The sequence below is a fragment of the Anser anser genome (assembly GCF_964211835.1).
Source record: "Anser anser genome assembly, chromosome: 2".
Classification (NCBI taxonomy): Eukaryota; Metazoa; Chordata; class Aves; order Anseriformes; family Anatidae; genus Anser; species Anser anser.
The window spans coordinates 125,844,538-125,856,644 of NC_139721.1; the positions used below are offsets into that span (position 1 = coordinate 125,844,538).

Consider the following 12,107-nt stretch of genomic DNA (forward strand, 5'->3'; position numbering starts at 1 on the left):
TCCCCTCCCTCCGATTGGACAAACGGCGCGACAGACGGGGAGCCCTCCCAATGGACGGCTGCACTTGCTTGTCCTCACCAATCAGAAGGCGTGCCCCGCCCACTCCGGGACAGCACGAAGCCGGGGGGCTGCCAGTCCCAGGCCCGCTGCCACGTCTGCGGGCCGGACTGCGGGTAACGGGGCTAACGGTCCCGGGGCGCTGAGGGGGGCGGCCATGGCGGCCGTGCTGCGGGCCGTGCTGCTGGGCGCCGCCGTGCTGCGCTGCGCGGCCGCCGCCCTCATCCCCGCGGCCGAGGTGGAGGTGGAGGTGCTGCAGAAGCCGTTCCTGTGCCGGCGGCGGAGCAAGTGGGGGGACCTGCTGCTGGTGCACTACGAGGGCTTCCTGCAGAGCGACGGCGCCATGTTCCACTCCACGTAAGGCTGCCCGGGGCTCTGCGTGTGTGTGTGTTGGGGGGGTGTATACATTTATTTATTCCTCGGTGGGTTAAAGCAGCGCTGCACGGACTTGAGGGGATCCTTGCCACTGTGCTCCTTGCAGAAAGCTGCCCTGCCCCCTGCTTCAGCAGCTCAGGAAGGTCTGGCTTGGAAAGGGGGATGTCAGCTGTAAGGCTCCTCTCCTTTCCTTTCTGCGGATCAAAGTGCTAAAATAAATTATAAATAAATGTCGCTTGGCTTCTTCTTGCTGGTTGGGCTACAGAAAGCAGCATTGGATAGCGGCTGGTAAAAGGTGAGGATGATGGGCGACCTCTTGGACTGACCCGGGGACAAGTTTTGGTATAAACCACCAAGTTTTGGTTTAAAGCCATCTGCTGTGCACAAATCGCTCCTTAGTTTCCAAAGCAGACTTATAGGGGAGAAGTCTGCCTCTAATTTTAAAAAAACAACAACATCCCCCCCCCCCTCCAAAAAAACACCTTCCAGCCCTGGCAGACACTGATGTTACTGAATGGCTGTAACACTGTTGTAACTGATGGCAGGTACTGAAATGACCTAAATGACGTATATGGGTCCGGTCTTGTTCAACATCTTCATCGGTGACCTTGGTGAGGGAATAGTGTCCACCGTCAGTAAGCATGCCGATGATACAAAGCTGGGAGGAGTGGCTGACACGCCAGAAGGCTGTGCTGCTGTTCAGCGAGACCTGGACCAGCTGGAGAGCTGGGCAGGAAGAAACCAAGTGAAGTTTAACAAGAGCAAGTGTAGAGTCCTGCACCTGGGAAGGAACAACCAGACGTATCAGTACAGGCTGGGGGACAACCTGCTGGAGAGGAGCTCTGGGGAGAAGGACCTGGGGGTCCTGGTGGACAACAGGTTGACCATGAGCCAGCAGCGTGCCCTGGTGGCCAAAAGGGCCAGTGGGATCCTGTCATGTGTTGAAAGGAGCATGGCCTGCAGGACAAGGGAGGTGATCCTCCCCCTCTACTCTGCCCTGGTCAGGCCTCACCTGGAGTACTGTGTCCAGTTCTGGGCTCCCTGGTACAAAAAAGACAGGGATCTCCTGGGAAGAGTCCAGCAGAGGACCACAAAGATGATACGGGGCCTGGAGCATCTTCCCTATGAGGAAAGGCTGAGGGACCTGGGTCTGTTCAGCCTTTAGAGAGGAAGACTGAGAGGGGATCTCATCAATGTTTATAAATACCTGAGGTGTGGGAGACAGAGGGATTTGGCCAACCTCTTTTCAGTGGTTTGTGGGGACAGGACAAGGGGTAATGGGCCACAAGATAGAGCACAGGAAGTTCCGCACCAACATGCGAAAGAACTTCTTCACAGTGAGGGTGACGGAGCACTGAACAGGCTGCCCAGGGAGGTTGTGGAGTCTCCTTCTCTGGAGATGCTCAAGGCCCGTCTGGACGCCTACCTGGGCAGCCTGCTCTAAGGAACCTGCTTTGGCAGGGGGGTTGGACCCGATGATCTCTGGATCGTCAGGTCCCTTCCAACCCCTACAATTCTGTGATTCTGTGACATTCTTCACCTGCCCCAGAGCAGACAAATCCACATATCAGAGCAGCTGTGATGTAAGTAGGAGGAAGAGCCAGGAACTCAGGGAGCCTGCTGAGAGCCTGCAAAGACTTGCTAATGTTGCCTTTCCTGTAAAACAACAGAATGTCAGTAGTGGGAAGCAGCGAAATGAACAAGTACCTGCAGGCTATGTCTGAAATCTGCTTTTGTGGAACCCATTTAAATAAAAAATGTTTTGCATGTTCACGGATATAAACTAAAATCTCACTAATTTTCTCTTGTAGTTAACCTGCCTCTCTAAACGGAGTTCTAGTGACACTTTAAGTTTTTGATGCTGACTAACTTCTGTAAGTGCTCGTATTTCTTGTTAAGCACCTTTCCTGCATGGCTGTCAGTTGAGCTGACTGTAGTTAAAATTCTGTGCTTGTCAATAGAGTGAAGGCAGCCGTGGTGTTACCACCTGGTTAAACTGGGGAAGGGGATTGTCTGCCTATTTTGAACTTAAATGTTTTGCATGCACTTGTTTCTCTTTCTAAACTGTCTGCTATGTAGTCATTTTTTCCCCTAATGGCTTTTTCAGAAGAGATGTGTCAGACTCTTCTAAGCATGCTATAAGATAGATTGTAATCATGACCTAGCTGGTTTTTGATTTGCACTTTACCAAAGATGTGCAATAGCCTCAAATGTAGATTTTTTTAAAGTAGAAATGCCTTTCTAGTCTGATCAGTTTCAAAGTGGAAATAGGTGATCAGGGAAGTGAAGGTGGGGATCCAGGTTGCTCAGCATTGTCAGAAGCACACCGTGTATATGCTGTTTTATTTCTCTCCAGTTCTTAAGAAAGCTTGTCATGCAAGGCAGAACTTCTAAGAACTTTAAAAGTCTAGGTCTTTCATTTAAGAAATACCAAGGTGCCAACTGAGATTTTCTTTTTTATTATATAACTATGCTGTGAACATCTTCCATCTGTTCCATGTGCCTTTTATGGAACTTGCTGTTTAAAGACTAAGTGTTTTATTCCATTTTTTTCCAGTCACAAGCATAACAATGGTCAACCTATGTGGTTTACGCTTGGCATAAGGGAAGCTATCAAAGGCTGGGACAAAGGTTTGAAGGACATGTGTGTGGGAGAGAAGCGGAAGCTAACTATTCCACCAGCCCTTGCTTATGGAAAAGAAGGGAAAGGTAAAACCCCTGAAGTCCTTCCCTCGCTTTATTTTTTTCTTTGTTGATTTACTCTTGGCCTAAGAGGTTAGCAAGCTTTCAAGCTTCTGTTAGTGCCATGTTCAGTGGTGCTCAGCTTTATTTTATTTTTGTTCAGTCAAACTTGAAGTGCTTACTTAGGTATCACCTTGGCTGTTGCATCTGTGTTTGTGTTAATACTTCCTGAATGTGCATGTGCAAGCCTCATTCTTGTTTGTGGGTTTCTTTTGAACCCAGAAGAACTCCCAGTACTGCTACCTATCCTCTCATGTTCTCAGCTGATACAGTGAAAACTCGCCATTTATTTCTCCATAAAGGGATGCTTTATTCTTTCCCTCTTCCAGACATTTTTAGTCAAGCCTGTTACCCAAAATGAGATACGCAGGAACATTGGCAGCCATGCTGACATCTACTGAAAATGTACTGAATGCCGTACAGACGGATAAAAACATTGCTTGAAATGTTTTCTGGTCAGTAGTACACAGGCTGAGAGCATTGAGGATATTTTTTCCTTACAAACATTTCCAGACCCCTCTTTTAATGGGAAGGTCGAGTCTGGGATCTGCAGTTAAATGAGTGTCAGTTTGAATGATGCAGGAAGGTTACTTTTTCTGCTTTACACAGGGCACTACTGTAAATTTTTCCACAAAAAGCTACTAAACGCTGCGGAGCTCACCTAGTAATTACAGCCGTAATTGCCTTGATTAATATGTACAGCACTACAAGCCTTCAAAGACTTCTAAGCCTCACCTATGGCTTTAGTGCTTAGAAGGCTGAACGAGTAAACACTGCTAGCTGCTGTAAGGAATGATGTATTTTAGGAAAAAATTGAAGTATTTGAATGTAATTATGTTGCTATTTTCAAACGATGACAGAAATACTCCATTTTCTTCATACTTTGCTCTGAACACACATGATTTCACTAGCCTCCCACCTGGTGCCTTGCCTGCCGTCTGCCCTGAATGATGAGTCAGATGCCTTATTCTGTAACGCTCAGAAAAAATTACCTGAGTTCCAAACCCTGTGCAAGCCACTGTGGTCTGCAGTTCCAGAAGTTTCTGCACATCTATTCTTCTCAGAAATCTATAATCTTGTTTGGTGCTGCAGCTCAGGGTGTATTTGACACCACATCCCCAAAATAGGGAGGATTAGTTTTCTCCCTATCATCTCAATTTATATGGATATTGTTGGGGTGCTTCCATCCAATATAGAGAGCTTAAATAGGACCAAATGTGAGAGGAGCAAAGTTGTGTGCTGAACAGTCTTTGACAGTAGCATCAGCCATTAGTGTGAGGGCATTGACAGCAGCACTGCCCTTCTGTCCTTCTCTGCAAGAAGAGGTTTTGTTTTGTTTCTTCCTCAGTGCCAGGGTAGCAGGTACAAGGTGTCACTGGGCAACGGAGAGGAATTTGGAGACTGGCAGGGAGACGGTGCATCAGGAGGATGCACCTAAACTCTCCCTTCCTGCTATGCTGTCCATTGCTCTAGGCTGTATGATGCAGTAGTGGCCCCCTGGCTGTACAGCCTCCTTCAGCGTTTGCGACTCAGACTCCAACTGGCTCTGGGCATGAAAAAGTGGTTCAGGAATCTTGTCTCATAAGCCCGTGATGATGGTTGCTGGGTGTGGGCTCACATCAACACATACTGGTCTCCAACAAAGCTGGCTGCATCTAAAATTGAACTGCAGGGGCTGCTCAAGGTTTGGGGTACAGTCTGAAATATTTGCACTTAATCACTGTTACAGGTGCTTGTCCATATTTGTTCAAAATGCAGGATGCTTGGGAAGTGCTGGGATTAGCAGAACGTTTCTCTGAGGCATATGGCTTCTGTGTGGCACAGAATGCGTAATTGTTTTTAACCTTTCTGTATGTTTACCATTCTGGGCAGGAAAAATTCCACCTGAGAGCACGCTGATATTCAACATTGACCTTCTAGAAATTAGGAATGGACCAAGGTCTCATGAGTCATTCCAAGAAATGGATCTTAACGACGACTGGAAACTATCCAAGCAAGAGGTGAGTGGGTTACTCTTTTTCAAGGAAACCTACTGGGATCATGTAGGGAAAAGGAAAAGATAACTAAGCTAAAGATGCACAACTATGCTGCACCAGGCTGAGCCTTGGATCCCAGCTGAACTGTTGGATCGAGGGATTTAGGAGGGGTGCATTAGTATTAATATCCTGATAGGAGGCTTTGCAATGTAGAACACCTGGGCTCTCAGTAGTTAAACGTTAAACTCAGTAAAAATCATCTGATGTTGTTGAAAACATTGTTCACTGTTAGTAACTGGCTTGGTGTAAATAACTGTTCCAGCAGTCTTTTTAAAAGCTGCCTCAAATCTATTTGCCCTTCAAAGCTTTGAGATTTGCAGAAATAAGTCCTTATTAATGTAGTTCCCATTAGAGCAGCAAATGCCAAGTTTGTGGACAGATTTCTGTATCTATTTGGGGTGGCTGTTTACATCTGCTGGTTTCTCAGTGCGCTAAGATGTGAAAAAGCTGTTTTGGTCTTTTACCAGTTGGTGCCTAATAATTTCTGCCTAGCTATTCGTAGTTCATTGAATATACAACAGATGACAAGCTTTCTTGGCACACTTTTCAGTCAGATACCGTAAAGCTATGGCAGCTGCTTTGCTAGTTTTATTTTCTCTGAGTCTTTTATCACTGAACAGGGCTGCAGAATCAGTCAGACGAGTATTATTCTGTCAGTGGCATAGGAAGGAAGGTATCTGTTAATAGTCTTAATGCTACAATCCCAAACATAATGGCCCTCTGTAACCCTCCAGTAATCAATTTTCTTGTAAGCATAAAGACTTTAACCCTTTGTTTTACAGGTGAAAATTTACTTGAAGAAAGAATTCGAAAAACATGGAGCGGTGGTAAATGACACGCAGCACGATGCTTTGGTTGAAGACATCTTTGATAAAGAGGATGAAGACAGTGATGGGTTTATATCTGCAAGGGAATTCACGTACAAGCATGATGAGCTGTAGAAAAGGATGATATAATTTTTTTGACACAAATGGCAGTGACTTAGACTGTCTGGCTCTCTTGTCGTCTTGATTCTATGTTTTGGAATTGACAGCTGCCGTTGGCAAAAAAAAAAACAAAACACTTTGTATCAAAAGAGAATTTATGTAAAAACGATTTAAACTATTTGTAAGTATGAAAATGTACTTTTGTGCAGCAAAGATTTGCACAATCCATGTTTTTTAAATTTTGTATTAACTTATTTTTTTTAGAAATGAAACCAGGTTTCCACTCTTCAAACGTTTTGAAAATCAAAATCCAGTTCAGTGCCTTTCTGTGATTTGCTTGTGCATTGACATCTTTTTCAGTGACTTTTATGTACAAATTCTGGTCTGTGGCTTAATTACTTTTAACCTTCCTTCTTGTGTGTCAGTGCTTGAAAAGCAGTATGCTGATCTTGCTTTTTTCTGCAGAGTTTGAAAAGCTATACCAGAAAGCATCAACATCTCCTACCACAGCTGAGAAACTGACGCAAAGCTGAGTGAGAAGAATGGCTGTCCTGTGCTGCTTCTGCTTTTCTCGAGGGAGAGTGTTATCAACCACATCAATAATTGCCTGGTTTTTTTCATTATGTGAACAAAGTAGGAGTTAAATGTCACTTTTTTTTAATCAGTATCAGTACCATTCTAGGAAATAACTGCAGTTTGGGAAAAAAAAGCAAGTTATCCTGCAGTGTAGGGGTGGTGCCCTTTATATACATACATACACATGGTGTTGATTTCTGAAACTCAGTGCTTGTGTTCACAAAGAAAGATAATCCTTGTCCTCGAGTTTTGAGGGAGATCTGAATCAAAGTGTTGCAAAGCTGAAGCTTTTCCCCCTTTTCAGAAGAGAAAGAGCGTGCTAAATTGAGGATTGGCATGCCCTGAAGAAAGCTGCGTTGCTTGCCTGCTTTGCTACTGCCTGAGTTACAGAACCTGTCTCATCCTTGCACCTTTGCTGTATCTTCACAAGTAGCACAGAAATTATTTGAATTTTAAGTAATAAAGTAAAATTGTGAGGCATGAGGTAAACACTACAGTGCTGCATCTTCATATGGGTAGAGGCAATGAGGATTTCAACTCCATCTCATTTGTTTGAACCCTCTCTGGAGAGGAAGAAGCTTAGCCATCATCCACGGGTTCCTAAATGAGAGGGTGAGGTATCTCTTGGAAGGAATTAGGTTGTATTCTGACACCTCTAACGTGGGTTTCTGGACACAGCACTTTGTTTAAAAAAAATAGCCCAAGGCTAAAGAGGGCCAAAGGCAAATCCAGTTATGTAAAATCAACATTGATGGATTGTACTAATCCTTTACTAGTGCCAAGTGGGGCTCTGCCTTCCAGGTTCTCTATACACTACATGAGCCAGTTGTCGTCCCTGCCACCTAGTGTTGCAAGTAAGCATTAAAAGATTACTTTATTAGACAGAGTTGAGCTGTATGCGGACATCAAGGATTGCTGCAAACAGTGATTGTTTTTCTGGGGAAAAAAAGTGTAAGTGAAGGTATGCAGGAGTTAAGTTTTTGTGTTTTTCCAGCATCTGGCATTTCATGGCCAATGACCTACATGGTGTGGAGTTAGGGTCACATACATTGGTTTCAAGAATTCATACATGTTTTTTTCCTCTGTCATGCCATCTAGTCTCAAACCCATTTATACTTTTTCTTCCGCGGTGTTCTGTGGCAGTGAGTTTCACAGTAGAATGATGTAGCATAGTGCTTCCCCTTGTTTTTATGCTCGTTGCTTGTCCTGGTTCTTGTGAGGAAATAATGGATAAGCATTCCCTATTTATGTCTTCTTACCAGTCATATCTTTGCATATAACTTTTTTTTTTCTTTTTTTTTTTTTCCCTCATCACTCTGGAAAATTCTGCTTGCCTAACATTGTTTGTGAGCTGGGTGTCTTGATTTCTTCTAAAGTCACTAGAGCCCTAGGCACTTAAGAGCAACTCATCACATTTATATCGTTCATGTTGTGTCAGGATAGATGCCTTATCAAGCAGAGGTACCTGTCTTTCTCCATTAACTATGTGGGGAGCCTAGATAATTACTGCAGCTGAGGCCAAGGATGGCTAATGGGATATCAAGGTAGCCCTTAAGGCAGTCTTGCTTAGGATGAAGGAGCTGACTGGTAACAACCAACCAAATTGGAAATGCTGCGTATGCTCTGCTGGGGAGAGCAGAATTGAAACTTGGATTGGGTCTGCAACGTTTAGCATGTTCTCTGAACATCTGACTGGGAAATTAAAACATAAAAACATTAAATAAAACTTGCCCCTGATCACCAGACAAATACTTAAACCTTTTAAATGGATGCTAATGTGCCTCTTCAGTGAGGACCAAGTGTTTCCTTGGTGTTAAATACGAGTTGGGAGGCAGAGAATACTGTGAAATGTACATATGCATTATCTTAGATTTTTTAAGTATTTCATAAAAATGGCTTTCAGTAAACATGTACCATAGGCAGTTTGTTAATACCAGCAGACTATTAAAGTTGCAAGACTGAAATGCTCTATTTGGTGTGTTGTTTGCAGATTTATGGCAGAGTGGATGGGGTTTGTTCTTATTGCTTTTCGTGGTGGCTGTGGTACATTTTCTGAAATTGAGCTAAAAAAACTTTCAAAACTGCAGAATCAGCAGCAGATTTGAGAAGCCACTGCAACTTCATTACCATTTGCTATCATTCAAGTCCTTCTGTGAAGATGATGGGTTTTTTAGGTAGAAATATCACTGCTTGTCTTACTCTCAGCTGCGTCTGCTTGTTAATCCACAGGGCATATTGCTGCAGTACCAGCAGGAGCCAGCTGGCTACCTGCAGGAGGGCAGAGGCAGGCAGCTGCCTGCTCTATGAGGGAGGAGGAATATTGGAGCTTCAATGGCACTCAGCAACATTTAGACCGGCTTGTATGTGAAATGCAAGGTATATTTCCATGAGGAAACAAACCCTCACTGCTTGTCTGTAAAATGCAGCACTTGAAAAAGTGGAGATGGGTCAAAACAGCGTTGTGAGCATGTACTGGATTGTTCCTCCTAAAGTTTATAGCCTCCTTCACACATTTCTTGTTTTATGGTTACCTAGGAAAACACACACTGATGATTTTTAGAACGGCAGCCTGTCATTCAGAGCTACTACCTAGCAATTACAGAAGGAGTTGCTGCCTTCTGTAGGTACAGAAGCAGCCTTCAGAGCTCATTTTATTTGAAAATCCTTGCAATGCAGTGACACAAGAAGGCTTTTGGCAAAGCTTCAGGAATGGTGTTTACAGTTTGAGATGTTTTCTAAAGCTTTCTTCTTTGAGATCAACTGACAAGGCAAACAGTGCTGAAGCTGTAGGAATTGCTGTATTCGGTTTTAACTCTGCTTTTCAGTACCTTGTGTCCTTATGCTGTCAGCAACATTCCCAGTTTCGAGGTGTTCTGGTTTGCAACGAGGTCATAAAACTGCAGTGTTAAGTACACACTGAACAAACTGCTATCGTAGTTTCTCGTCCATGACACTTAGAACTGAAATGATCCGTGGCATGTTTTTCAAGTATTTCAATGCAAAAATAGATGGTACTGGTCAGCCTTTAAATTACGACTGTCTTTGTAATACTTCCTTCTCCGAACCGCAAAATCTCTGCCATTAGATAGGAGGATGTCTAATCCTCCAGAAATCCCAGTTTCAGGTGGCAGGTGAGTATCAGCAGGATGGAGAGAGCTCACTGCTTTGGGATGTTTCTGGGGAAAGGAGCAAAATTAGGGGAAATGCACTAAAAGATGGTGGAAGTATGCAGAGGGATGCGAGAAATGCAGAAGTCCTTTCATCAGTCCTTTTGGCATCTGTTTCCTTGGCAGAAAGAACACTAGCAGCCACTGGTGCAGGTATTGCAAATTACAAGGCTGGTTCCTGATCTGACTTTGGTTAGAAATCACTGCTTCAGACAATTTCTGTGCAGATTCTACTGTTGTAACAAAGCTAAATTCACACTTCCAAGGACCGTTAAGGAATATTCAGAACAGTTATGCTGAGTTTGACGTCTTCTTAAAAATACATCAGCCTCATCATAGAGCTTTTGCAAAAAAAAAAAAAAAAAATCAACTCCCCCCCCCCCAAAAAAAAATTAAAAATTAAAACAAACCAGCCCTGAATCCTTAATGTGTCTTCAACACTGAAGCATTTTTTTGTAATAGGAAATAAACACTAAACAAACAGAACCTACTTAGTTTTGTGTAACCCTGGATAATTTTAGCCTCTCCTGAAAGTTTATCATAACGCTTACATTCTGCGTCCTAGTTTTCTTCCGGCACGTAGGAAAAACAACTGTGACAAAATAATGATCCTCCTTTAGCTGTCCTGCTTCTGTTTTTTGTGTTTGTGCTTGATTATGTTAACAGTTTAACCCCATAAATGTAACTGAGAAGCTCGGTAGGAAGCTATGTTATCTGTTACAGGGACAAGAACCTTCACCGTCAGCTTTTCCAGCCTTTGCGGGATTCAGATGGGAGTCGCCTCTGGCATCACATTTTTTCCTTCCAGGAGTTTGAATTCCAGAAGCAGGCTCGTTTAGCTTTCCCCCAGTTGGAAGCCTTGTGGTATTTCTGCTATCTTGAAGGATATAAAAAAAAAAGCAGGAGGTTGGTTTAGCTGAGAAATTTGCAGCTAAGAGGTATGATCATTTGAAGCTTAGGCATGTCAGGTAAATACTTTTTTGCAAGGTTTCTGAATACCATGGCTCTGAAGGCTTACTTTTAAGACTTTCTGGCTTGCTATTTACTAAATGAAATCCCTTTCAAAATGTTATTAGTAACACACTATGGATGTGAGAGCAATTTTAAGCATATGTTCTGTCTACTCCTTAGCTCTGTCTGTCTCATTTCCCACAAAGGGGCTACAAGGGCTGGACCGAGCTGTAAGTGGCAGCAGGGGAAAATCATGTTCTGGAGCTTTTACTATCTTTGTGCACTGCTGGCAGGATTGTATGTGTGTTGAACACAGGTTTGTTGTGCCTTTTTTTTTCCCCCTTATAACTGCTCAGCATCTCCACTAGGTAAACAATGAACAAAGCCACTTTTAAAATAGTAGGCTGAAATCTGGTGTATCGAGCTCTTCAAAGCTTCCTAAATCCCAGTTATGCTTTCCTCTAATTTAAAAATTCTGAGCTGGATGCTAACTACCACTAAGAGCTGCTTTTTGTATTAGACGCAACGCTTCTAGTTTCTAGTTTGTCGTGACCTGCTTAAGGAGATTAAATGACACAGGATAATTGATTCCTCATCTGAGAGTCTGACTGAAAGCATTAAATCAGTCTTGTCCTCTTACATTTTATTGCCATTGAAATTTCTTTAAAGCAGCCGATGCTTTCTCTTCTGCTTCTTTCCCTGACTAATAAATGAGGTAATACCCATTTCTTTTGCATGTTTAGCCTGCCAGCTCTCTGGAAGTAAATAGCACAGCTTAGCTCTGGTCTCTAATCTGTTGGGATATGTTTTTAGAGTACAGGTTTTCATCCCATAAATGCAAAGTAAAAAGTTATTAGTGACTCTGTGCCCATCTCCTGCTATAGCTGACCTGGGCTCACCGTGGCACCCTTTTACAGCCCCAAGGGCTGTGCGAAGGCAACCCGAACCTTTGCACCTTGCTTTTCGAGCAGGCAGCTGTGGGAGAGCAGCACGGAGATGTGTCGATGTCTCTGGACAACGGGAATGCCATCAGCCAGGCCCCTGCTGTCACACCGCTGCCCCTGGGTGAAGCTAAGTGCAGACTTGGAGAAAACACCAGGGGTCCTTGCAATGGGGAGAAATGGGAGAGAAGGTAGAAAGGCCGGGGAACAGCTCTCTGCACCATCCCATTTTTCTTGGCTGATAGCCACAGCCAGTGTAAGGAAGTTTAAAAACTCCTGGGTAATCTATTGTTGACATTTCTATATTAAAACAAGCATGTAAAAAAATAGCATGCA

At 43.7% G+C, this 12,107-nt stretch overlaps 1 protein-coding gene across 1 annotated transcript; it reads left to right on the forward strand.

The window, feature by feature from the left end:
- Positions 1-100: 100 nt before the first annotated feature.
- FKBP14 (FKBP prolyl isomerase 14) lies at positions 101-8,681 on the forward strand. Its single transcript, XM_083825400.1, has 4 exons — positions 101-414; positions 2,990-3,141; positions 5,047-5,174; positions 5,993-8,681. Exons 1-4 carry the CDS (start codon positions 215-217, stop codon positions 6,149-6,151), a joined length of 639 nt encoding a protein of 212 aa, XP_083681526.1. The 5' UTR covers positions 101-214; the 3' UTR covers positions 6,152-8,681.
- Positions 8,682-12,107: the final 3,426 nt, after the last annotated feature.

Excerpts from the sequence above, each read along its gene's own strand:
- FKBP14 (XM_083825400.1), top strand. The coding sequence starts at position 215 with ATGGCGGCCGTGCTGCGGGCCGTGCTGCTGGGCGCCGCCGTGCTGCGC. Across the intron at positions 415-2,989 it reads GGCGCCATGTTCCACTCCAC|TCACAAGCATAACAATGGTC; the intron begins GTAAGGCTGCCC and ends ATTTTTTTCCAG. Across the intron at positions 5,175-5,992 it reads GGAAACTATCCAAGCAAGAG|GTGAAAATTTACTTGAAGAA; the intron begins GTGAGTGGGTTA and ends TTTGTTTTACAG.